At 47.3% G+C, this 26,657-nt stretch overlaps 1 protein-coding gene across 1 annotated transcript in view; it reads right to left on the reverse strand.

Annotated features, from left to right (window-relative positions):
- Mical2 (microtubule associated monooxygenase, calponin and LIM domain containing 2) overlaps positions 1-26,657 on the reverse strand; it is a 189,494-nt gene that overhangs the window by 94,505 nt on the left and 68,332 nt on the right. The window contains exons 4-8 of the mRNA XM_052201087.1: positions 13,845-14,052; positions 10,347-10,463; positions 7,400-7,501; positions 5,506-5,661; positions 1,739-1,839 (exon numbers count right to left, since the gene is read on the reverse strand). Of these exons, the coding sequence (XP_052057047.1) occupies positions 1,739-1,839; positions 5,506-5,661; positions 7,400-7,501; positions 10,347-10,463; positions 13,845-14,052 (684 nt within the window). The remainder of the gene's footprint in view (positions 1-1,738; positions 1,840-5,505; positions 5,662-7,399; positions 7,502-10,346; positions 10,464-13,844; positions 14,053-26,657) is intronic.

Consider the following 26,657-nt stretch of genomic DNA (forward strand, 5'->3'; position numbering starts at 1 on the left):
GGAAGGTGACATTGCTTGCCACTACCAATTCATAAGGCCAGAGATGCTAACAGGGTCTGTGTAAGGTGTTGGCATGGGAGGTCTACCAATACATATGAGCTCCTCTACAACTGGAGTAACCTTCTGCTTGCATTTCCCGGGGAGCTATGATTTCAAATACTCTATTTTAGAAAGTCAAATACTTTTCCGGCAAGATTATACCCAGCATTCGCCCACTAGAAGACTGAAGAAGCCACTTCCACTGGAGAGAAAGAGGGCACCACACACCAGGCCAACTAGCCAGCTGTGAGCTGGCAGACTGGGAAGCAGAGTGCCTGTCATAGCTGGTATGTGTGGGGTGGACGAGGCTACTTACACCTGGCCCACCCACAGCCTCTGCCCACAGTCCATGTTCTCAGCAGAGGCCCCAGCCAAGGTGGAGGAGGCCCAGGGGAGGCCTGGGTTACTCATGCTTCCAGGCCAGATGCCAGTACAAGCTGGCACGAAGATAGGCACACTGTACGCTGGCAAGTGACAATGAGTGGTCCCAGTCTGGGCCAGGACCTGGAGGCAGCTGACCTGGGGCTGTGGGCTCATTATCTTGAAGCAACGAGCACAGGGGAGCTCTAGAAGGATTATGCCCATCCAAAGCCTCCCTCCTCCCCACCCGCTCTTGCCCATTTTTATTCATCCATATGTATGTATCTATGTAAGCACATGCCATATGCATGCAGTGCCTGTGGAGATCACAAGAGCACGTTAGATCTGAAACTGGAGTTATAGTTCGTTGGAGCCATCTGATGTAGGTGATAGCCACCAAGTTTGGGTCCTCTAGAGGAACAGCAAGTGCTCTTAACCTCTAAGTCATCTCTCCAGTGCCACCTTGTCCTCTACACTTGACAAGGCATGCTCAGCCTGGGGCTCATACCTGCAGTCTCAGCACTTAGAAGGCTGAGGCCAGAAGAAGGAGAGTTTGACGATAGCCTGGGCTACACAGCAAGACAGTAATTAGCTCAGAACAAAAATTAATCAAGAAGCAAAGCCACAGAGTGAAACCAAGGAGCCAACGGGACAGAAGAGCAAGCATCCAAACAAGGCTGGGTGTGGAAGAACCTTGTAAACCACCAGGCCCTGTACTAAACATGGTGTGTGTCCATGCCTCTGTGTGTGTGTGTGTGTGTGTGTGCACGCAAACACACAACCTCATGTTCCTCTACCCACTATAGACTTGTCTCAAGAATCCTCTTCAGACAGGAATTATTCCACTTTGTAGACATAAGATTGAGATTCAGAAAAAAAAAATCAATATCTTGGCCACCATCCTGAGTTAGCTCATGGCAGAGCTGGGTCTCAGCTCATCTCTGACAGAACAATGAGTATTCCTTCCCACAGCAAAGGGGACACAGCATGAGACTCCTAAGTGATAGCATCTCTATGTTCCACCAGGACAAGGAGTCCCCATCTCCAAGTTCGTGTGACCTCCTAGAGAAGGCAGGGGGCCAAATAATGGCATTTGAGGAAGGGAAAGTTTCAGCTGATCATATTCTGGGCACATCTTGGCAAAGGTCTCTCACCACGTTTGAAACATGTCTGTGTGGCTGGGAAGTCACACAGTGCTAAAGGCAATGAAGGTGGCAGACAGCCTCTTCCCCTCTCGCATGGGCCCCAGCAGGACTGTTATATTCTCCCACATCTGCGGATGCTGCCAGTCCACGCTGCCGGGAGGACAGGTAAGAAAGCACAGCCGACAGGTACATACATTAAGGATGACGCCTTTGTCCAGCAGGCTCTGCTTCTTGGCTGTCATGACAAAGTAGTGGGTACTGTCCTTGTAGTAAACAATGTTCTCGAGATCAATCCCTGAAAGGAGAAACATTTAGACTCAGTTTACCAGTCTGTACCTTGCTTCACTCCAGTCTCATTATGTATGTCAGAAGATGCATATAAGGTAAACAGTAAAGACACACCAGGATGTGGAAGGTGGAGAGGACCAGAAGTCACACAGGTCAAAGAAGCTAGCTTTTATGGTCACACAAAGACATGGTCAAAAACAGCGCAACCAAACAACATACAACCACCACAGGTATCCAGTATTCCTAAGTTAAATCTGGACAGAACGTGTTATGGGAAGTACTGGACAGGACCATGGATGCTAAGCAAAACCCAACTTTGAACCAAACTGCATGGCTCAGGTCCATCTGCTGTGTGTACCAGAGAGCATCTCTACCATGTCCTAGCTCACAAGAGAAAACCCAGGTCAATGGAACAACACTTTGAGGTTAGAGGCCTAATGAAATCATTTTGTGTGTGTGTGCGCGCGCGCGCGCGCGCGCGCGCGCGTGCGCCTATGTATAGGCCAGAAGACAGCCAAGGGTATCATTTTCAGGTGTTACTTTCTTGAGACAGGGTCTACCTTCTTAAGACAGGGTCTATCACTAACTCAAAGCACATCAACAAGACTGGCCAGTCAGTAAGCCTCAGGGATGTTCCTGTCTCTACACCGTAGAGCTTGGGTTACAGACATAGTGGTGGGGTTACACCACTATGCCCAACATTTTTATGTGGATCCTGGGAATTGAATTCAGATCCTCAGTGGAGCCATCTCCCCAGGCCTAAACCCCATCTTTTGTTCTTTCCATGGACAGCAACACATTTCATATATTAAGTTTCCAAATTTAAAATCATACTACGAGGTGATCTCTCAGCTCTGTGTTCTCAAGGGCATGTGGGGAAGGCCAGCCAGAGACACTGGCTTTGCCTAGCAACTTAATAGAAGGCCAGATTTGTCAGGTTGCTAAATTAGAAAGCTGGGGTAGGGCCAGCACCCTGAGTCTTAAGCTCCCTGTGTGACTCTGGTGTTTACTAGAGCCTGAGACCCTCTGGCTCAGCTTATGTGAAGGGAAGTAACAGGCACACAGTGACCTCAAAGTATCCCCACAAGGTGTGCTGGGTAACCATAGCGACACCCCTATTATTACAGTAAAATAGGAAACAGCCGTGCATGCAGAGGACCCCCATGAGATTCTAAGGAAATTTATTGCTGTCACTGATGTGAGACAATGACTTACAGTGGCAACAACAGCCAAGTTTAAAGGAAGCTCGTGAAACCTTTGGAGAAACACACGCAATGTCCTGTCGTAACCCCTATTTGATGGTCTGCGTATTTATTTTCTTTCTTTCTTTCTAAGGGGAAGGAAGGGCTGGAGGATCAAGTATTAAATCATTCGAAGGATATTATACTCTGGAAAGGAAATATTAAAACTTGTAATAATAAATTGCGGAGGCTCAGAGGGACGTAAGATGGCAAATACCACAGTGACCAGCAAGAGGCAGAGCCTGGCTCAGCAACTCACATGGTTGCTAGAAGCTGAGTCTTAGAGGAAATGATTCCATGGAAAGTGTTACCCTAACAGGAAATTCACAGAAGGTGGAGACCAGAGGCCAAGGCTTTAAGCAAACATGTGTGTCTTTCTCTGTTCTAAACACTCATGGTGGAAACAGTCCTAGACAGCAGTGTGAATACATATCTGGGGCTATGTTGTGAGATTGAAGCCCTTGCTGAAGCACATTGACCCCCGAATGGCCTATCATCTCAATGTATCATGAAACATGGTCCTTTTGATTTCCCCCTCCCCTTTGGCTACTTGAATATAGAAAACCATTCCCATCTCAAAGGCAATACCAGAGCCACATGGTCTTCCACAGTCCTCAGGCTTGGATGCCAAGAGATGCCACAGTCTTATGATATTGAATGAGAAAATGAGAAACTTGGGCAGTATTTAAAATGTGCTAAGAAAAAATAAAAAAATGGAGGAACTGGAAGAGGAGGAGGAGAAGGAGGAGAGGAGGAATGGATACGTTGTTTAGAACTGGAGCCCATGAAATGAACATGTAGTTGGCTCTTAGGGACAGTGTCAGTACAACACCAGAACAGAGCAGGGGGCAGAATACTGAAGGCTTTCACTTCTTTTACAGACAGGGTCTTCTATAGTTGAGGCTGGCCTCAAAGTGACTGTGTAGCTGGTGCTAGCCTTGATCTTCCTGTCTCCAGCTCCCCAGTGCTGGGATTATAAGCAAGTGCCATCATGCCTGGCGAGGCTCAATTTAACATCATCATTGCACCGGCTTTTCAAGGAACAATGTGCATTTTGGGTCAGGCTATAAAAAAGCCAATTCTTCTTTGTCTCTCCTCTACTCCCATGAGCACATGCTGCTTATTTACTGGCTATCTGGCCACTAGACTACATCTTGGTTTGCTGATCTGCCTCAGACTACGTTCCCAGTGTTTAGAATGTAGCATGTGTTCAAAAGAAGCTGTGACACTAGTGAGTCAACTCCTTCTGCTCTATGGACCTGTGGTTGGGTGACGACTGCTGCCAGAGCATGGTGGGGTGGGAGTGGGGTGGGAGTGGGGTGGCGTCCTTGTCTCATATGGAGGGACAGTTGATGTACTGTATAAAGCACCTGGGATCCCTCAGATCATAAGTTCCCTCCTCAGAGTGTCCCCAGCATCTCATGTTGACCTAGGGTTCAGCTCTCCTGACTATCCTGTGTCACAGTGCCTTCTGTGGGTACCCTCTGTGGACAGGGGACACTCCAGAAGGGGTGGGGCTAACATTGTCTTTGTACTCCATGATGCTGAGCACCCACACAGGACAGACACTCAGTCCACGGCCACTAACTATCAGCAAAGTCTATTACCTATTTCTCCACACAACACCTAGAGAATCTCTCAAGATTCCCTCTTGTCCTTGAAGGGCCTCTGAACATTTACTGTACGGAGAGAAAGCCTTGCTCCCTTCTCCAGTTCCAGCAACCACTGGAAGCCAGCAGGCCTGTGAGCAGTTCAAAAATCTTGGGCAAGAGACTAGGGAGATGGTTTAGTCGGTAAAAAATGCATGATCTGCAAGTACTATAGAATGGAACTTGATCCCCAGAATCCCTGATGTGGGGAAGGCATGCATGCATGGTATTGTAACCCCAGTGCTGGGGAGACTGAGACAGATCCCAGGGCTCCCTGGGCATTTAACCCAACTTAGCTTACTTGTTGAGCATTAGACCAATGAGAGGCCTTGACTCAACAATAGAAAAAAAAAGTAGACACCATCTGAAGAATGATGCTACAGGTTGTCCTCTGGCTACCACACATGTATATACATATGCAAGCACTCTCTCTCTCTCTCTCTCTCTCTCTCTCTCTCTCTCTCTCTCTCTCTCTCTCTCTCACACGCACACACACACACACATGCTCAAATATGCATACACACTCACACATACACACACATTCACACAAACACTCAAATACACACACTCACACATATGCTCAAATACACATACACACTCACACATATGTTCAAATACACACACATACACACATTCACACATGCTCAAATACACACACACACACACACACTCACACATACACTTAAATACACACACACTCACACATATGCTCAAATACACCACACACACACACACACACACACACACAGTGAATAGGGTCTGGTTTAGAGACGAGGCTCTCACCCGTTTCTTCCTTCAGGTCCTGAAAGAACTTCTGGTTGAAGATGAAGGCCACACCACTGATCTCCTCTACCTTGGCCTCAGCCGTGCTGTTCCTGTTTATGAAGTTGGCAGTGATGGCGATGGCCAACTTCCCTCGGAACTCCTTCCTCCTGAAGCCTGCAGAGGGAAAGGGTAGATGTATCAGTTCTCTAGATCAGGTGGGAAATCAGACAGCAGTAATGAGAACACTCTTCTCAGTGCCCCAGGCAATGGGAACAGTGGCTCTGGGACAGGCAGGCACCAGGACTGTGCCCACAAGAGGCATTTTGAAGTCAGTGGGGCTCTGCTCTTTTCTATACTGGACCACACGCCCTGCTCACATATCCATAGACTAGTGGCCAAAGTGATCTGTGCAGCAGGCTACCACAGATCTCAGCCCTCTGCAGACATGCTGGGTATGTCACTGAATACTCTCTGAAGGCCCTTCCACACTGGGGTTCTACATGATCCAAATGATTTTGTCAGCAGTTTAAATGGAAAAGAAAATCTTTTTTTTGAAAAATAGGATTTGACTGAACTCTCATAAGACAGGACGGTAACACATTTTCTCTACATCTTTGTTGTTATAGGTCATATTGCATTGTCATCCTTCCACTATGAAGACCCTTGTGTCTCTGAATGTAACCGTTTTGGAGGTAGGGCCATTATAGATGTGCTTAGTTAAGATGAGGTCTACTAGAGCAGAGCCTCTAGTGTAATATGGCTGCTGGTTTTATTCTCAGGGAAAAGTGGACACATATACACACAGAGGGAGAAGCTCTGTAAAGATACAGACAGAGATGGGGATGATACTTCCATAAGTCAAGCAATACCAAAGCCTAGCAAAGGAAACCAATACACCCATCCCCAGTGGCTGGTACCTAGTATGTGTGCTGGCTGGTTTTGCCCTGACACAAACTTAGGGCATCTCAACTGATGAGTAGCCCCTGTCAGATTGGCCTGAGTACATGTATGGTGGCATTTTCTTGATTACTGATTGATCTGGGAGAGTCCAACTAATAGCAGGCTGAGCATAAACCTGGGGCTTTCAAATATCCAGACTCTATTTTTCCAAACCACCAGAACAATCCCATAAGCCATACAAGTTAGCAGCTTCAAAGTGTCTTGTCAGATATTGCTGGGAGAAGATGGGTGAGGACATGGAGGCGGCGAGTAGACAGGGCCGAGTCTCGAAGACAGGCGAGGCCTAAATTGGAGGCCCACACATTCAGATTTTTCTGAGATCAGTAATGTGTATCCTGTCCTCAGAGAATGAGTTTTCCCAGTGGTGTGTCTGCAACCCGTGGCCCTTGAAAGGGGCAAACTCAGAAATTACAATGGTCCCTCCTTTGAAAGACTCCACTGGTGGCATGTGGTTTATCTACCCTGGACTCAGACAACAATTTCAGTGTAAATGAGTACAGGAAGCCTGCCTGCTAGACTTACAGAAGCATGGCTTTGAATCCTGACACTTTGCCTAGCTGCCCGGCAGTGGGTGTGCTTAAGAGTTATGAAGAAAGGGGGTTTCTCTGTTGGTTTGCAGAGTCCTTGAACATGAATGGATGCCATTAAAATCTTGAGATGTTTGCCTTAGATGAAGTCAGAGTGCACTTTGGCTAACACAGCAGCTCAGTGAGTTTGTATTGACTTTTCCCACAGTACCCCCCCCCCCCTTAAAAAGCATTTTTGCAGATAACCCTCCCCCACCCCTTGCCTTGATGCTCTGAAAGGGTTCTGCTACCCAGATTCTCATCTGAAGATGCTAAGGTCAGTGAGAGGGAAAGTAGAATGGCTGCCCTCTTCATCTTCCTTTTCCAGTTCCCTGGAGAAGGGGAACCTTATCTCTCAGCCCTAGCCCCAAAAGAAGAGTCCTCACCTTCTAGCGTGTTCCTGTGGCCATCAGCACCGATGATGACGTCAAACTGAAAGTCAGACAGGGCGTGGTCTGCAGGGAGGAATTCTGCCCGCCATCCAACTTCTACGAGGGCAGAGAAAATAGATGAGCTGACAGAGGCAGGCTGAAAGAATGATACTATCCCTCCCTGCTGGCCATGAGAAATGGATAATGACCCAGTGGAGCCTCCGGAAGAAAGGCCAGGCATCAGACATATCTAGAATTTTTTTTTTAATTTTAATTTTTTTGTTTGTTTTTCAAGACAAGGTTTCTCTATATAGCCCTGGTTGTCCTGGAACTCACTTTGTTGACCAGGCTGGCCTCGAACTCAGAAATCTACCCGCCCCTGCCTCCCAAGTACTGGGATTGAAGGAATGTGCCATTACTGCCCGGTGTATCTAGATTTTTGACACTATCACATATGATGTTGTATACAATGGTTGAGAGCTGTGCAATAGAGGGTTTTTTAATAGCAAAACCCCCGTCTCATCATATTTGAATTAAGCTTACTATTTCATATTTGGCACAATCATAACTATCCTGGGTGGCATGTGGTTCCCAGGCTGCAGGCCAGGCATACATGTGCAGTCCATATCCAGGATCTCTCTGGTAACCTCAGGTTTTGTGTCAGTGTAAACCAGAACAAAGCCAAGAGAAAGGGGGACACTGCCAACCCTGCACTTGGATGCTGACCTTCAGCTATCCCCAAACCATCTCCCAAGCCCTGTGTTTCTATCTCATCACATTCACCCATATTTGTTCCAATTCGATGTGCAACATGTCAGGGGGCTGCGTTACGCCTCTGTTCCTCGCTCCAGTGGTCTGCATTTATAGAAGCACACTCTCGGGGAAAGCCTGACCGCCTCCTCAGCGGTAAGCCCGACTGTCCAGGAGAGATGCTCCAACGGTTAGGAGCGCACAGTCTCTGAATGCCCCAGGTGATAATGTCTTACTGAAAAAGCAAGGAAAGCCTCCCTGAGTTACCAAATATACAGGGCAGAGGCCAGGAAAAGTCTGGGGTGTATCCTCCATGGGAAACGGTAAAGTCTTTAACACATATGGCCCCATAACTCAGCATTTCCAAGGCAGGAAGCAATTCCTATAACAAGATATAAAACCTTGATGGTCAAACCCTATGATTATGGTGTGTGAAAGAGACAGAATTTAATTTTCCTTTCCTCTAGTTTTTGTTTTTTAGATGAGTTATCAGTATGTAGCCCAGGCTGGCCTTGAAAGCGTAACCACTCTGCCTCAGTGCTGGGATTCCAGGCGCGCACCATCATGTTCAGCTAAAATATCATAATTTAAATAAGCACAATAAAAGAAGAAAGAATAATAATACGAAGAATCTGCCTAGATGAATGAATCTTATGATCTATAAATTAAAACTCAATAAAATTAAAAACACTGCTGGGTATGACAGCTCCTGTAATTCCAGCATTTAGAAATTCAAGGGTCACCCTTGGCAACATAGCAAGTTTGAGGCCAGCTTAGGCTACATAAGACTATCTCAGGAATAACACACACACACACATCTTCTGTAGAGTATCACAGATACATACACATACAATACAATATATACATACATACATACATACATACACATACATACATACATACATACATGCCCCCACTCAGCCCTCTGAGCAGGGATTTCCAGACCTCAGTTAGCCACAAGCCTCCCCCACCTGGGGTGGAGTGCTGGGACCAAGGTGAAGTCCATTGTTCTTCCAGATCTACAGTCTCCTGGATTAAGCAGGCTACCTGCTAACAGTGTGGAGCAGTAGAGCCCACACCCACCGAGGTGGAGCCAACACTGCTGAGCAGTCTCTCAAACCTTGGAGAGGAGGGTCTTGCCCCCAAACCTCAAATTCTCAGCCACCCATTAAACTTTGGGCCTCAAACAGCAATTGGGTTGTCCTGGTCTCCGTCTCTTTCTCGCCACCTTCCCATTTATCCCTAGCTATGGGGTATTCCAGGTACCCAGGTCGATTATAGCCGCTGGCAGCTACACACATGTACATGTGTAGTGGTGGTTTGAATGAAAATGGCATTATTTGGAGGTGTGGCCTTGTTGGAAAAAAATACATCACTAGGGGCTGGGCTTTGGAGACTTAGAAGCTCAAGGCAGGCTTCGTGGCTTGTTGTCTACCTCTCCAGCACCCTTTCTGACTGCCATTATCTCTGCCATGATGATAACAGACTGAACCTTTGAACTATAAGCCAGCCCATTAAATGTTTTCCTACATAAGAATAGCCATAGCTGTGCACACTTTAATCTTGGCACTTGGGAAGCAAGGCAGGTGAGTCTGAGGCCAGCCTGGTCTACAGAGTGAGTTTCAGGACAGCCTCTGGCTACACAGAGAAACTCTGTCTTCAAAACTGTAAAACAAAATAAACACAAACAACCCCCACAAACAAACAAAATGGTTATGGTGTCTCTTCATAGCAACAAAACCCTAAATAAGCTATATGTGTACCAAGAAATATCTAAAAGCTTTATTTTACAACTGTTTTAGACATCTCGGTTTCTTTACTGTATTTTAAGATATTTTGAGGGTACAGTAGGTGTAACTACCTGTGTGTGAACTAAAGTATGTGTGAACTTTATTACACTACCAGATTTGTCTTCTTTCCTTCCACTGACTGGACGTCATTTGTCAAAGTTGCATCTTCCTAGGGACTGGGTAACCAAATTATAGGCTTCATGGCATGGTAATAATTCCACCATCACCCCAACCCTTGTTGGGAGCTGAAAATAAGCCCAAAGCCACAGAAATGGTCAAAAAAGGTAAAGTATTTGTTCATGGAAGTGTGCCAAACAGCTTCCAGCAAAAATAGCTTGCAGAGATAGCTTCTGAGAGGCACCGGCGTAGCTTCCCGTTTGGAATATCTGCCTTCAAGGCAGAGAAAGAAAATCATACTGTACTTTTATTTTCTTGGTCTTCAGGAGGCTCTAGAACCCTCACAAACTCCACATTCACATGGATCTCCACCCCCAGCATCAGGGCCACCTTGAACAGGATGAGCTGCAGCTGACGGATACCTGTGAGGAGGGAAAGAAAGGGGAGGAGTAATGTGCGAGCAGCGTCTGTATGTAAACACCGGGTAGGTGTGGGCCAGAGATCCCAGAGCATAGCGCCATTTTGTACCAGATGCTCTAAGGTTTCTCATTGCTCTCACACAGAGGCCCTTGGGGACCCTTCTCATTCTCATTTAATAGAGGAGCTATTGAGACTTGATAAAGTCAAGTGATAACTCAAGGCCACACAGAAGCAAATGGTGGACCATGGGTACGGTTCTGTCCGACCTTTCAGTTCTACTCTAGCTGCACTGTGGTGCTCTTACTGGAGAGATCTGTCAGTCTTTCCCACATCTTTGCTGAGACAGACTCTGGATCTGACGAGATGAAGTTAGCAAGAGAAGGAGCTAGTGAGAGTCAGGAGCCACAAAGAGAGGCTCACGGATGAAGCCTATACCTCAAGTCCCACCCGGTCCAGTGGGAAGGGGAAGGAAGGGAGCTCTCTCCACCAACCGGGCTCAATGCTCTCTGCCTTTTCACCATCTCAGATGCTTCCAGTAGGTGCAAGCTTGTTTGTTCCTCTCCACTCAGCACAGAGGGACGTCCCTCCAAGCATTTTCCTACACAGTGAGCTTTGAACTTGCTGTGGGCTTCTCTGTATTGCCTGGGTATTTAGTATTCATTGAGTACCTACAATGTGGCAGGTGTCATCTTAGGCACAGGAAGATGGGCATATGCTCTCTAAGGGAAGAGGCAGGTGAACAGAGTGTTGGGGCCTAGGCTGGGACTACGAGAGGAGTCATTGGGAGCATTAGATTCCCTAGGGAGATGAAGGACAATAGAGGCCACATGAGACCAGGACACCTGGAGGCCTGGGAGCTTCTGGGTAAAAAAAAAATCTCTTTAGTGTGGTGACAGAAAGGAAGTAGACAACCACTGGAGGAGTATGAGTGGATACACAGTCCACACTTCCTCTTCTAGAACAAATCCTTTGAGCTAAGGAATAATAATGGGGTCTCCATAGAGGGCAGGGTCCAGGGTGAGGATCAGGAAGACTGGTGGTGGGGACTGGGGGAGAAGGAGAGAAATCCAAGAGGGACCAGATCTGGAAGGGATGGCTAGCTGTGCTTCCGTCCTGGGATGCTAAGGAAGGACAATGAGTGTGTAACAGGCAGATCAATGACCTCTCTCCCTCTGTCAACTGCTCAGACCCTAGGGCTGGAACAGTGGTGAGAGTGGAGAGTCCTTACACAGGTCACATAAGAACTGCTGAGCAATTCTGAACCCGAGGCGGCAGTTAGGGATGGAGACTGCTTACCTCTGAACAGATGCCAGGCGTCTGGGTTTACAGAAGCTAGGCTGCAGCCTGCTGGGAAGACAGTTCTTCCAGGGGAGGCTTGGACACACCTCACAGTATCAAGGCTTCTGGCTTCCAGCACACAGTCAGTGCTTTAGGAATCCCCCACCTCCATTCTCACAGAGCTATCCTTAAGAGGCCATATCCTCTCAGCACTGTGCTCAAAACCGCATTCCGCATTCTCGCTGACAGACCTCTGGGTGGGACAGAGCATCCTGCCAGCTCATGCTGTGGCTTTCTGGGCAAATACAAATTTCTTTCCGTTGAACTCCTGGAATTTTCTCATCCCAAAGTGGGAATAAACTCTGGGGCTGCTGCTGGTAAATTCTTCTGTGTCTGAATAAATTACACCCTTAGCGGCTGATAACTCTCTCCAGTCCTACCCATACCCCACATCCCATCAATTCTGGTCTCATGTGGACATGGCTCCCCTCTCGTCCATGGTTCCACCCCCGTGGAAAAGTGTGGAGTTCTTTTAGGTCTGAGGGCCACACGTGGCAGCCAATTACTATAATGCCCCTGGACACTAAGCACGTTAGCATTTACTACACCATAGACACGGTGCTAGCATGTTACAAACCTGACCCCGTATAACCTTAGCAGTTCAAGGAGACAGAATTAATCCTGTTTTATAAGAGTTAAAGTTGATGGAGAGAAGAAGGTTTATGGGACATATGGGGAGGGGGGATCCGGGAAAGGGGAAATCATTTGGAATGTAAACAAAGAATATAGAAAATAAAAATATTTAAAAAAAAAAGAGTTAAAGTTGAGGCCTGAAGAAAGTAAGGAGTTTGAACCAAGTCAGGAGGAGATAAAAGAGATGTACTTTGTACTCAAATCAAACACTTAAATCCCCACACAATCTGCTCAACTTTCGCAAGTTCGACTGTCATAAGCATAATAGCTGGGGACCTCTTCCCTGTGAAGCTGAGAGGAAGAGGGATGCTGCCTCTCCCAGAGCCTCAAGGTTCCACAAGTGATCTGCAGCAGAACAGGAGCTGTGCTCGACACAGGCATCCAGAGGCTGGCCAGCATCTTCAGATGCTATGTTCCCAACTTCCGTTCCCAGCCTCCCTGGAGTCACATTACACTGCCTTCTCTCTTGTCAAAGCTCTAAGGACCACTGGTGAGAGACCCATCAGAGATTACACATCCGATTACATCACTCCTCTGATCTACCACCTGCCCTGCTCTGCAGGACTAGCAGGCCAGTGCGCAAATGCCTCTGCAAAGGAGGTCTCAAGCATCTGGCCCTGTTAGAGGTTTTGTGAATTCTCTCTTTCAAATTCCTCCTGGGAGCGTGACTCACTCTATTAAAGCATATTTTATTACTGACAAAATCTAGTGAGCGCCCCGAGCATACAGTCTCTGCTACTTGCCTCTGGGCTCCGTATTTCATTCATTCACTCAACAGATGTTTATTGTTTCATCTAGTCTGTGTTAAGCACTTAGGCCCTGGAGACAGGTATTTTGGCAAGCAGTGCATGCCAGGGTCTGTGACCAATGGGACTTAAAACAGAGCCCAGAATAAGTCACAAAGCAGACCATCCTGGTCTGAATGACAGATGTATTCATGGGCTCAAGTGTTCCACATTTGCTCTCCAGCCAGTGGTACCGTTTTCAGGAGACTGTAGGGCCTGTAGGAGAAGTGACCTAGCTGGAAGAAGTGGATTACAGGAGGAGGAGGAGGGAGAGCTTGAAGTTTATAACCTGGCCTTCCTGCCGGGCCTCTCTCCATTTCTGGATCTGCCCAGATATAAGCTAGCAGCCCCGAAGCTGTTTCCCTTTTATACTTTCCTGCCATGAGGGGCTATATCCTTTCAAATCACAAGTCCAAACAAATGGTTCCTCAAGCTGATCCCTGTGAAGAATTTGGTCTCAGCTAAAGAAAGTAGCTAATACACAGTCCTCCGGGTAACTCCTGACAGTTGGATGTCTGGATGTCTGGATCATCCATGGTCAAAGGACCATCTGGGACTCCTACATGTGGCAAGATGTCCATGAACAGTGAGACACTCCCCCCCCCCATCCCTGCCAGTCCTACTCACTGATGTGGTCGATGGAGCCAGCACAGAATTTCCCATAGAACTTCTTGGCCCCCAGGCCCCGCAGGTCATGGATCGTGAAGGGCCAGAGGTGCAACACATTGTTCCGGGAGAAGGTGTCCCTCTTCTCCACGACAACCACTTTGGCTCCCAGGTAGGCAAGTTCAATGGCAGTGCGCAAGCCACACGGTCCTCCTCCGACAATGAGACACTGTGGAGGGAAAGGAGAGGACATTGAGTGTCCAGGCAGTGATGTCCCAAGGTCAGCAGCAACAGCACACTGGGCATCTGCCAGGACCGGCTATTCACCCACCCAGTAGGCCCATCATAGACTAGACACTGTCTAAAGCCAAGGAGAACATGCAAAGGGATTTTGGGAGAAGGCACTATAAGATGCACAGGCAAGGCTAGACCAAATCTGATCCCAGTCCTGGTATGCCACCTCTTATTGTCCTTTCCTGAAGGGTCTGTGAAGTGCTGCTTTTCCTCATAGGGCTGTGGTCAACAGGATCACCCTTTGGAAAATATACTGGGCTAAGGATGCGGTTCAGCTGTAGGGAGCTAGCCTAGTGTGTGCAGGCCCTAGACTCCAGATCCTCAGCACCACTAAACAAGTACATAATAAGAGAGGAATGTGCTTCTGTGTTGTGAAAGTGTATGGAACATCATTCCTGTGGCCATAGGCTAGCCAAGCAGAAGTCAAGCAACAAAAGAAAATATTGACAAACTGGACTTCATCAAGATTTAAAACTTTGGTGCTGGGGCTGGAGAGATGAATCTGTTCTCCTGGAAGCCCCAAGTTTCATTCCCAGTGCCCATGTTGGGTGGCTCACAACCACTCCAGCTCAGGGAGCTGACACCCTCTTCTGGCCCATCAGGCATCTTCATACAGATGCCCCTGATACAAATAAAAATAAATCTTAAGATAAACCAGATGTTTCAAATGGCATTATAGTTAAGGCAGTGAAAAGAATACCATCATGGTGGTATATGTCTGTGAGCCCAGACTAGCCTATCTCAGCTCCCACCTCCTCTACCCCTTCCTCAGCCTGCTGAAGGAAAGGAAGAAAGGGAAAAGACAGGCATACTAATGGGAGAAAATATTTGCAAGCCACATAACTTGTAAGTTCTGAAAACATGCTTGTATCTAATATGTATAAAGTCTTGACAGTTTAAAATAAAAATACATTAAAATACCTAGAGAAAAAACTAAAATAGCATTTTCCCCCAATAAAGATATACTAGGAATCAGAAAGTAGATAGAAAGGTCCCAAAACTGTTAGCCATCAGAAAAACGCAAAACCAAGCCATGGTGAATGGTTACTCCCTCATTATTAGTAAAGGCCCTAATTTCATGGGATGTATGAATCAAGAGCTGGAAATACTCAAAACTCACATATTGCTAGTGCAAATGATTCCAGTCTGTTATAGCAGTTCCTTTAACAGTTAAGCATAGAGGTACCGTATTAGCTAACCATCCCAATCCTAGGTGCCACACTCAGGAGAATTGAAAACCTCTCCATGACCAGCAAGGGAAGGACTGTTTTCACATTAGTCCCAAACTGCAAACAACTCACAAGCCTATGAATTGACGGACAAGCAAGCCATGATTTATGTGTGATATCTTGGCTGCATATACATGTTTGTACGTGTGAGTGCAGGTACGAATGTGTGATGCAAGGTTGATCTCAGGAGTCTTTCTTGATTGCTCCCCACATTATTCAAGGGACCCCATGGCTTGCTGACAGAGTCTAGCTTGCTATCTTCCTTTTGCTCTGGGGATCCCTACTCTCTGCCTTCTGAATACGAGAAATACAGATGGGCTGCCATACCTCACTGGCATTGATGTGGGTTTGGGCGTCTAAACTCCAGACAGGCAAATGGTAGAGACAGAAAGATTAGTGGTGATAAGGTTAAAGGGAGGAGAGGATTGGGAAGCTAGTGCTATTGGATGTATGGTTTCCTTTTGGAATGCTCTGGAATCAAGCAGTGGTGATAGTTATCTACTTTAGTATGGTGAACCTTATAGTATGTTGATTATATTACGTACAATAAAATAGTGAGGCCTTATCTAAAAGAAAAATGGTCTGGAGATGACTCAGCAGTTAAAAGTACTGGCTGCTCTTCTAGAGGACCCAAGTTCAATTTCCAGCACCCACATGGTGTCTCACTGGTCCAGGGGTAACTCTAGTTCCAGACAATCCAATACTCTCTTCTAGTCTCTATGGGCACTGCACATATGTGGTGCACACAGTCTTAAACAAATAAAAACCTGAGGCACAGCATTACATAATTGCAATCCCAGAACTCAGGCAGGAACATTGCAAACTCTAGGTAAGGCTCAACAAACAAAAAATGTCTGAGAAAAAGGTAACTAAAAGGAAGTGTGCTACACACTGGTGCAAATGTTGGATCCTTCCTTCTTTTTCTTTGTTTCTTTGTTTCTTTGTATCTTTCTTTCTTTGTTTCTTTCTTTGTTTCTTTGTTTCTTTGTTTCTTTGTTTCTTTGTTTCTTTTTCTTTCTTTCTTTCTCTCTTTCTCTCTCTCTCTCTCTCTCTCTCTCTCTCTCCCTCCCTCCCTCCCTCCCTCCCTCCCTCCCTCCCTCCCTCCCTCCCTTCCTTCCTTTCTTGCTTGCTTTTCAAGACAGGGTTTCTCTGTGTAGCTCCAGCTGTCCTGGAACTCACTCTGTAGACCAGGCTGGCCTCAAACTCAGAAATCCCCTTGCCTCTGCCTCCCAAGTGCTGGGATTAAAGGCGTGTACCACCACCACCACCCAGCTCTTCCTTCCTTCCTTCCTTCCTTCCTTCCTTCCTTCCTTCCTTCCTTCCTTCCTTTCTACAAAGTTTTCAATTATATTATACATATGCTTTGCCTGCATGTATGTCTGCAGATGCACATGCCTGGTACTCACAGAGGCCAGGAGAGGACACCAGAGCCCCTGGATTGTTACAGATGGTTGGAAGGTCCCTTGAGAGTGCTAGGAATTAAACCTGGATCTTCCCAGAGAACATCCAGTGTTCCTAACCACTGAGCCAGCTCTCTCACCCTGAATGTTGGAGTCTTATTACTGAAAACTAGTGCCTGCTTCTCAGGCCATGGGGCAAATTTGAACTTTAAAATAAATAAGTAGAATGCCTTATAGTTCATTCTGTTTTGTGCACAGAAGGGGAAAAGCTAATTGTGCATGGTAGACAGCAAGGGACATCAGAGGAGGGGCTTTTGATGTCATAGCCATCATCCTTGACATCTTTATCACCACCACCACCACCTTTACCACCACCACCATCATGACCCACTGTAGCCCACATTTGTGGAGCACCCACTCAGGTTCATATGTTTGTCTTTTCAAATTCAGGAACTGTTATTAATTATACAAGAGAACCCATCTGACCATTTCCCAAATGGGGAAATCAGGGCACAAAGCCACAAGGTCAATGTGTCAGACAGAAAGGGATGAAGTCAGGTCTCCCTCCAGAGCCTACTGTGAAGTACTGCTTCTGGTTTGGTAGAAATAAAAAGAAAACCAAACATCTTAGCTGATGGCGCCCATTCAGAGAGAATGGAAGGGGAAGAAAAGCAGAGAGCTGGTCTGCACCCAGATGCTGAAGGCCTTCAATGAGTTGGCAGTGGGGCCATGGGTAAAGAAGAGTCAAACAGGGATTTGTACAAGGTCCATGCCAAGTCACTGCATGTTGAAGAAGATCATGTCCTTTTCCAGGGAGGACACGGTCTGCTAGGACAGAAGAGGGGGACACATGGTAACCTAGATAAGCACACAAACATCTACGTCTGTACATAGACCTGAGAGCATGGCAGGAGTCCAGCAGAGGCAGGAGTTCACAGGTGAGGGTGTGGGTGGGTGTGGGTGGGTGGGGCGGGGAGGGGCAGTAGGTATCTATGAAGAAATGAAACTGTTCAGCTAGGCAACCACTGAGGAGACCATCACCCGCTCCTCGCTCACTGTTGGACGCTGCCGAGACATCTGGAAACTTTCCTCTACTTGGGATTAAATGTTATCTTAAAAACACATCCCCCTTCTTGAACAAATACTCCATCCTCTGGCTGTCTCACTCCCCTAGGCTGCCAAGGTCCCAGAGGAAGACTCGATCAAGCATATCAGAAGCTCCCACATTGCAATCAGTATAGTTTGCTGGCTGGAACCATCTGAAGAGTTTGTAGACACACAGAGGAAATGAAGTCACTGCTGAGATTTGACTCACCCCAGAGACTTTGGAGAGTGCAACGGGGAGGGGTTGGGGTGTGGGACCGGCTTCCTCTCCGGACAGAGGTGCCTAGAGACAACCAGCTTCCTCAACCCAAATCCACACTTTATCTCACCCTCCACACAGCTTCTTGCTCTACATAGCCAGACAATGACGGTCATTTCAGAGCCTGCTCCAAACCCCACGCTTGTGAGGTTTGCTTTGGGGTAAAGTCTGGACCCGTTACATGTCTTTGCAGTTACTGCATGTTTCCTGTTGGTGAGCTGTCACTCCACAGCCAAGGCTTGGCCAGCTGGAGCATGTAGGGTGAAGAAGGGCAGGGAGGGGACAGGGGCCTTCTGCAGTTTTTGTTCACCAGGCCTGACCTATCTCTGGTCTCCAGGCAAGGCAGGAAACCTCCTCTCCTCCAGCCAGGGACTACTGTACATAGGGTGTAAATATTAGCCAGGTCTCAAATGTCCAGTCCTCTTGGTGACACCTGGGTTTCCATCAGTAAATGCTTGGCTTTCCCATCATCCTAAGCTCTGTTACATATTTTGGGCCTGAATCTCAGAGATACCAATCATACCATAATCTTAATCAAAGCCAATGCCGATGGGCTTAGTTATATCAAGGGAGAAAATCCAGGCTGGCACAAGGGCCTTTTGGTGGGGGTTGTGGAGGCAGGGCAGGACTGTTCCCCTTGGACTATGCTAGTTATGATCAGAATGGGACTTGGTATTCAGACAAGGGGCCAAGTACCACACAGCTGCCCATGTGTCTGGGCAGAGGAGCAGCCCTGGCTTTCAGGGATGCCCATGGCCAGTGGATGCTCCAGACAGGTGTGGCTCAGCAGGCTGAACATAAAGACAAAGGGCTCTCCCCATTCCCCAGACCCAGCCAGCAACTACCACTGAGAACAGCCTTTCAATCAATAGAGCTTTTGGTTAAAACTCAGCCTCAGTCAGTACTGTGCCCACTGCACAAGCAGGAGAACCTATGCTCAGTGACAGAACCCATGTTAAAACAAAACAGAGAAAGAACAAGCTGTGTTTGGTGGTGCACATATCATCTAGCTCTGGGGAGGTGGAGACAGGGGGATCCCTGGATCTCACTGACTCCTCAACCTAGTTAAGATGGAGAGTCTCAGGCCAGGCTTAATGTTTGCAGATCCCCACGTAGACAGTAGGAGCAGGGGTTTGCCAAGGCTACCTATATCATGGATGTCAGTATTATCTGTGCACTGGGGTGATTGAACATTGCTCCCTGGGGAGCTGGCAGGTCGACCACCAGTAGGAAAGAAACCCTATCTCAATAGACAAGGTAAATATCTCCTGAAGAGTAACATTCAAGGTTGTCTTCTGGCCTATACACACATGAGCAAACATGTACACATACCACATCCCCTGAACACACACACACACACACACACACACACACACACACACACACACAGCCCAAAGGCCTTCCTGACTCCACTCTTCCACAGAGCAGTATGTGCTTATAACTGCTGCCCCATCTCTCAAGCACCTTAAAACAAGTATTCTAACCTCACAATTAAAAAAAAAAGAAAAAGTCTGGGGGCTGGAGAAATGGCTCAGTGGTTAAGAGCACTGACTGCTCTTCCAGAGGTCCTGAGTTCAATTCCCAGCAACCACATGGTGGCTCACAGCCATCTGTAATGAGATCTAAGTGTACATTTTCCTCCCATGGTCCTGCTGGCTCACTTTTTACTGCTGCCCCAGAACAAAGCTCTCATGTTATCATTGGCTGGGCCTCAAGAGCTTCCCCGCCCGCTGTGTTATCTGTGTGCTTGGAAGGCATCCACTGCCTGGTACGCACAGGAGGCCCAACACGTAGCTGATGGGTGAATGAGCTTCCCACCCACTCCACACAGCTCAGTTCTGGCTTTCTGACTGTGAAAGGGATGTTGGGTGCATGCCAGCCAGGGTTAATGTTTGCAGCTCCCCACCCAGACAGAAGGAGCAGGGGGCTGCCAAGGCCACCTACAGCACGGACAGACGGCAGGATTATCTGTGCACCAGGGCCATGTGAAGTAGTGCTCATTGGGGAGCAGGAAGATCTACCACTAGCAGGAAATCCACTGTAAAGATAAGCTTAGAAGAGTTCAGACCTGCACATTCTCAACAAGAGACAAACACCACATGGAAAAACAGACTATTTATTGAGGATCAGGACCTGGGACAACAGCTAGTATACCTAGCCAAGACATAAATGCTATTCGGGGTGGGAGTGGCGGCTACACAGAACTCTTGTTGCACTTCAGAGAAGCCCTGAAAGCATGACTTATATATATATGAGTGCTTTGCCTGCAAGTGCCTATGGAGGACAGAAGAGGATGCTGGAACTTTTGGAACTGGAGTTACAGACAGTTGTGGCCTACCATGTGGCTGCTGGAAACTGAACCCAGATCCTTTGTGAGAGCAGCTAGTGTTCTTAACCATTCAGCAATCTCTCCAACTCCACCTGCCTTTTTTGCATGTATGTACTTGTATAGCATGCATGGGTGTGTATGTATGTTCTCAAGTATAAGCATGGGTACACATGTGTGCACAGGTGGGTGTGCCTGACGTTGTGAAGTTGAAACCTGGAGTTTTCCTCAATCACTCTCTATGTTATTCAAGTGAGCACAGAACTCAAAGGTCCAGGTGAGTCTAGCTGGCCAGCTTGGTCTATAGACTCCTGCCTCGGGCCTAGATCACAGATGGGCTGCCACCCCTAGCCGGCATGTATGTGGCTTCTGAAGATCTGAACTCCAGTTTTTACATTGCATGGCAAGTTCTTCATACCCTGAGTCATTGCCTCAATCCAATTACTAATTTCTCAATGGCACAGTGCACCTTCCAACTAGCCCTCTTCCTAGCCCATAAATGGGGATGCTGGGACCCAGGACAGAAAGTACAAGAGTCACCGAGTGGAGTCAGGGTTAGGCCAGGGCTCAACAGTGTGCAGTCTGTGTTCTGTCTGCTTCCTGCCTCCCTTCTCCTTGGTTGCAATGTGGGCCAAGGCTATGAGATGCTATGAAACAGTGGCCATGGGGGTCTGGCATTCACTGCCTGCTGACCACTGCCTTGGCCCTCGGCTGAAATGAAGTGTGCCACACTTCATGAGCATTCTGCTGGCACTCCCTACTTGCTGGCCGCCTCCCCACCCCCCACTTCTTGTGTTTCATCTTTGTAATCACACTTGGAAAGTGTTAGCATCACACCCACCTTGGAAGTGAAAAAAGGGAGGCATAGAAAAGTAAAGCAAGCACTGCAGAGATGGCTCAGTAGATAAGATAGAGCCCTTGCTGTGCACACATGAGGATCTGAGTTCAAATCCTCAGCACCCATGTTAAAAAAACAATCTTGGTGTAGCTATGAACACACTCATGACCTCAGCACTGCTGCGGGGCAGAGACAGGAGGTTCACTGGAGCCTGATGACTGTAAGCTCTAACTCCAGTTAGACTCCAGGTCCAGTGAGAGACCCAAAGGAAGAAAGCACAGAGTATTAGCACAAGACACTCTGGCCCTCAGAGCACATAAGGACACACACCTGCAATACCTGCACACATGTGTATACATATGTACACACATGTAAACACACACACACACACACACACACACACACATATACACACAAGGTGCCTCCTTGTGTGAGCAGTATGACCAGGGTGAAAGGCAGGGTCTGAGGACAGTTTCCTTTGTAAACATTCCGCCCCTCAGCTTGGAAGACATAAACACAGTCTTCAGTTTTGAAGGGGTGAAAAAAATGGAGACAAAGAAGGCAAGAAATTCTTCCCAAGATTGTGTAACAAGTAAAACATCACATTTGAATTCGAACCTAGGCCTATGCTCTCCACAGCCTGCCTTGAGAGGACAAAGTCTGAGTTATTGGGAACTTCATGGTAGGATGGAGGGAGGCCGTTTCCTTCCTTCCCTTCACTGAGGACACATGAATGCAGCCAGAGTTCAACCTGGGTTCACAGGGCCTCTCTGCAGGGGAGGACAGGGCTATGCCCAGCTAAGCTTCCTGTGACTCCCCAGGGTGGATGTTCCCAGGCCAGATGGGACCTGAGCCCGTGCAGGTCCCGAGAAGCCACACCAGCAGGTGCCTCAGTGCAATGTTTCCAGTCAAATAGCACAACAATTCTATGGCAGCTGGGAGCCTGCTAGGTCTCCCTGGTAACAGTAGCCACCCAGGCATGCTGGCTCTCTTGGGCAGAGTTCTGCCTCTGTACCAAGGGTGGCTTCACAGCCTCTGGCTGTTAGGACAAGAGACTTATCTGAGTCCAGGCAGGAAGCCCATGGCTGTTACTGATGACAGCAAGCAAAACCAACCTGTTCATATTGTAGGGCGAAGTGTTTGAATCCTAGGCACCTGTTTTATGCCTACAGGAAGGTGGTTCATGGAGGTTGAAGGAATTTATAGCCTCATTTTGCACAACAACAAAGAGGGGACCTCATGGGAGATGTGCCCACCAAGGAGTCCTTGGAAGGTCTGGCCAAGGAAGGTTTTTCACAGACACTTCACACTCCATTTTTGGCAAGCTGCTAAAACTCATTTGATTAGTAGAACTCTGCCCTATCCAACTCTCTGACTACTTCTGCCCTCCCACCCCGACCCCAGTTTCATGTAGCCCAATCTGGAATGGAATTTGATATACAGTTCAAGGATGACCTTGAACTTCAGATTCTGCTTCCATTTCCACCAAGTGCTGGGATCAGAGATGTGCCACCACAGCCAGTTAGACAGTGCTAAGGATTGGACCCGGGGCTTCGTGTACACTAGACAAATGCTCTACCAAGAGAATGCTGTCCTCAGCCTAGACAAATGCTCTACCAAGAGAATGCTGTCCTCGGCCTAGACAAATGCTCTACCAAGAGAATGCTGTCCTCGGCCTAGACAAATGCTCTACCAAGAGAATGCTGTCCTCGGCCTAGACAAATGCTCTACCAAGAGAATGCTGTCCTCAACCCCGGCTCTCTCTTGTATCCCATCCAAACCCAGCTCCTCCTGACTAACTCTTACACTCCACTTAATAAACTCATTAGCTTCCTCCCATCAGCATGTTTCTCCTCAAGAGATACCTCCTCCAAGAGAAACACTCCATTGCCCTCTCTCCCTCCCCACTGGCTGGAGTGTCCCAGTACCCCCTTCCTCTTCCTCTCATCAGTAGTGTAAGTAGGGAGCACAGGTTCCAGGTCCTGGGAGTTTCATCTGCAAACACCTTTCCCTTAGCCCTTTGAGTGCGCTCAAGCTGGCCCTGGTCTGGACATTGTAAGCACAGTCCTCGCCCCTATGGCTGTATTCAGGCCTCGTGGCATCTTCCTACCTAAAGTACAAGGTCCCTGAAGCCAGGGCACAGGTGCTACCTCAGACCAGCCCCTGCTCTCAGAGAACGTCAACGGTGGCACTCGTGCGTGTCCCTGCTGAGAAGAGCAATGCTAACAGTGCCACTAAGACTAGAATAAGATCTGGAGTGGCCCACACTGCCTGCTGATGAGGTGTGCCCACAGCCAGTGGGAAGAGTGTGTAACTCGTCCCTAGCTATAGAACAAGGGTGAAAATGTGACCTGTAGTGTCAGAGGTCAGGCTCAAGCTCACCAAGCTCAGAGGCAGAGTTTACCAGAAGTGAGATCATCAATTCTTTTCTGATCACCTGAGATGTATGAGGACTTGTGAGATGGATCTTAGGGTTGTGGGCTCATGCCCTTTGCCTCAGGAAGCTGAGAAAGCACAGCTGGGAGCAGAGAAGGAAAGCAGATACAAAGAAAGTTAAGAGAAGTTGGAGAAGGCACAGATTGGAGACTCTGGTGGAGGAAGGACCGTGTAGGAGAAGGAATGTGATAGAACTGAGCTAGGGGAATTAGAGAGGCAGAAATGGCAAGACTGAGGAAGACAGGGATGGCTGTGGACCAGTGGGGAGCCAGAGTTGGGGGCTGAGAGGAACAGAGAAGTTGAAACCAGGTAGGTATGGGAGAGGAGCCAGACCTGGAGGGCCCTGGAGGAGCCAGACCTGGAGGGCCCTGGAGGAGCCAGACCTGGAGGGCCCTGGAGCAGGTAGGGTCTCCCTTTCTCCTTTTGCCTATAGTGGGTTTGGAATAGAATAGCATGAGACCCTGCTTTTACTTCTAGAACAATGGCAGATGAGAGAAACTGGAGAAGTGCCTTCCCAGCAGCTTTTAAATGGAAATTTCCACCCTGCCCCACAGGTGTCTGGACACCTAGGCTGTCCTCATCTTCCTGGCTCTAACGAGCAGTGGTCCAGGCTCACCCTTGGTAGGCTTCACCGAGCACTGACATCCCTGAACTCTCCTGGATTCCAGAAGCAACCATGGCCCACCGGCGTGCTGACATTGCTGGTCTAACAAGCATCTCACGGATCTACAGCCTGCTCCTGACCTGCTCACCTCCACTCCCCACCGCTGTTGTAGGAACACTTACGGACTCCTCCAGCTGTGCACACGACCGTGCTTGCTACACCCTTAACCTCTTTCCTGATCCTTTCTCACCTCAGACTCTCTTCGAGAACACCCAGATCTAACGAGTTTTTATCTCTGTTCAAGTCCCTCACACCCCTCCCTGCCCTGGCATCAGGGGTCCTGCCTGGTCTCCCTCATCCCTTTCTAGCCTCTCCCCTATGCAGCAGCCATAGCCCTTCTGAAGAGATGAATGGCCTCCCCCAGCTAACCACTATTCACCGGCTCCTGTGGCTCTCAGAGCTCAAAGTTAGAAGAATTCACTGTGACCTCCAGGCCCTGTGACCTTGTATACAGTTTCCTTCTGACGTCAGTGTCTACCTCCCCTCCTTCTCGGCTCTTCTGTGCATGGCCTCAGCATGCATACGTCCCTCTCACCTGCTTCCCCTTCACAGTCCCTCATTTTTCTAACTTAAAAAGGGCACCTGTTATAGGATACCTACAGTTAGGTTTTCTACATTATTTTAAATGTATGTAAATATTCTAAGCATCTGCCTAAAATAAAAAAAAAAGTATTTCTTATACTTTATTTATGGTGTGTGTGTGTGTGTGTGTATGTGTGTGTGTGTGTGTGTGTGTGTGTGTGTGTGTGTAGGTCAGAGGACAACTTCTGGGAGTCAGTTCCTCCTTCCACTCTGTGGGTCCTGGTGATTGAACTCAGGCTGTCCAGGTGGCCATCAACCACCTCTACCCTCTAAGCTACCTTATCAGTTCTGGAATCTGCTTTTTTTTTTCCTATTACAGGCTGTCCCTTTTTACTCTAACATCTTTATAGTACTTTTTATAAAATGTGAACATTTTCCAAATAGAAAATTTTTAAGAATCATAGGTAACCTCAAAATACTTGCCACAAAGATTCTGCGATTAGATTTTACTCTCCGAGCATCCATCTATCCATTCACCAAGTCTTCCACACATCCACATATCCATGCATCATGTATTCAGATGCCTATTCCTCCATCCATGCACTCATCTATCCATTCACCAAGTCTTCCACACATCCTCATATCCATGCATCGTGTATTCAGATAACTATTCCTCCATCCATGCACTCATCTATCCATTCACCAAGTCTTCCACACATCCTCATATCCATGCATCGTGTATTCAGATAACTATTCCTCCATCCATGCACTCATCTATCCATTCACCAAGTCTTCCACACATCCTCATATCCATGCATCGTGTATTCAGATAACTATTCCTCCATCCATGCACTCATCTATCCATTCAGCAAGTCTTCCACACATCCTCATATCCATGCATCGTGTATTCAGATAACTATTCCTCCATCCATGCACTCATCTATCCATTCACCAAGTCTTCCACACATCCACATATCCATGCATCGTGTATTCAGATAACTATTCCTCCATCCATGCACTCATCTATCCATTCATCTTACCCTCTAAGCTGTCTTACCAGTTCCTGATGGGTAAAGTCTTCCACCCATCCATATTTATCCACTCATATCTATTCCTTCACCCATGAATCCTTTTATCCATCTACCTATTCCTCCATCCATGCATCCATCTAACCATCCACACATCTATTCATCTATATATCTATTCAGCAATTTGTCTTACTTCTTGGTGCCTCTCAACTGCAGAATCTTTAATTTCTTCTTAATTACCTCAGGGCAAGAATTCAGATGTCAATATTTATTCAAGATTTAAATTTAAATTTAATTTTAATTTTTTGTGTATGAGTGTTTTGTATATTTTTTTCACATGTGTTACTGTGATCGTGGAGCCAGTAGAGAGCATCTTATCCTTGGAACAGCAGTTATAGACAGTTGTAAGCTAACATGTAGCTGCTGGGAATTGAACCTGGGTCCTCTAGAAGAACATCTAATTCTCTTAATCACCAAACCATCTCACCCCTCACACTTTCTAAATTCTAAATCACTTCTCTTGATTAGATATTTTCAAGGTATGTTTCATACAGATTGAAATTAACATCTTTTACATGTGTGTGTGCATCCACACAGATGTGCCTCAAACTTAATCTTGACTAGATCTATGACTTCCCATGCAGGCCACTATTTCAGGTACTGTTCTTCAGGGGCTATTTTATTTTCATTTTTTTTGTTTGGTTTTGTTTTTTATAAACAATATCTTTTCACTA

Source organism: Apodemus sylvaticus, chromosome 1, assembly GCF_947179515.1.
Source record: "Apodemus sylvaticus chromosome 1, mApoSyl1.1, whole genome shotgun sequence".
NCBI classification, from domain to species: Eukaryota; Metazoa; Chordata; class Mammalia; order Rodentia; family Muridae; genus Apodemus; species Apodemus sylvaticus.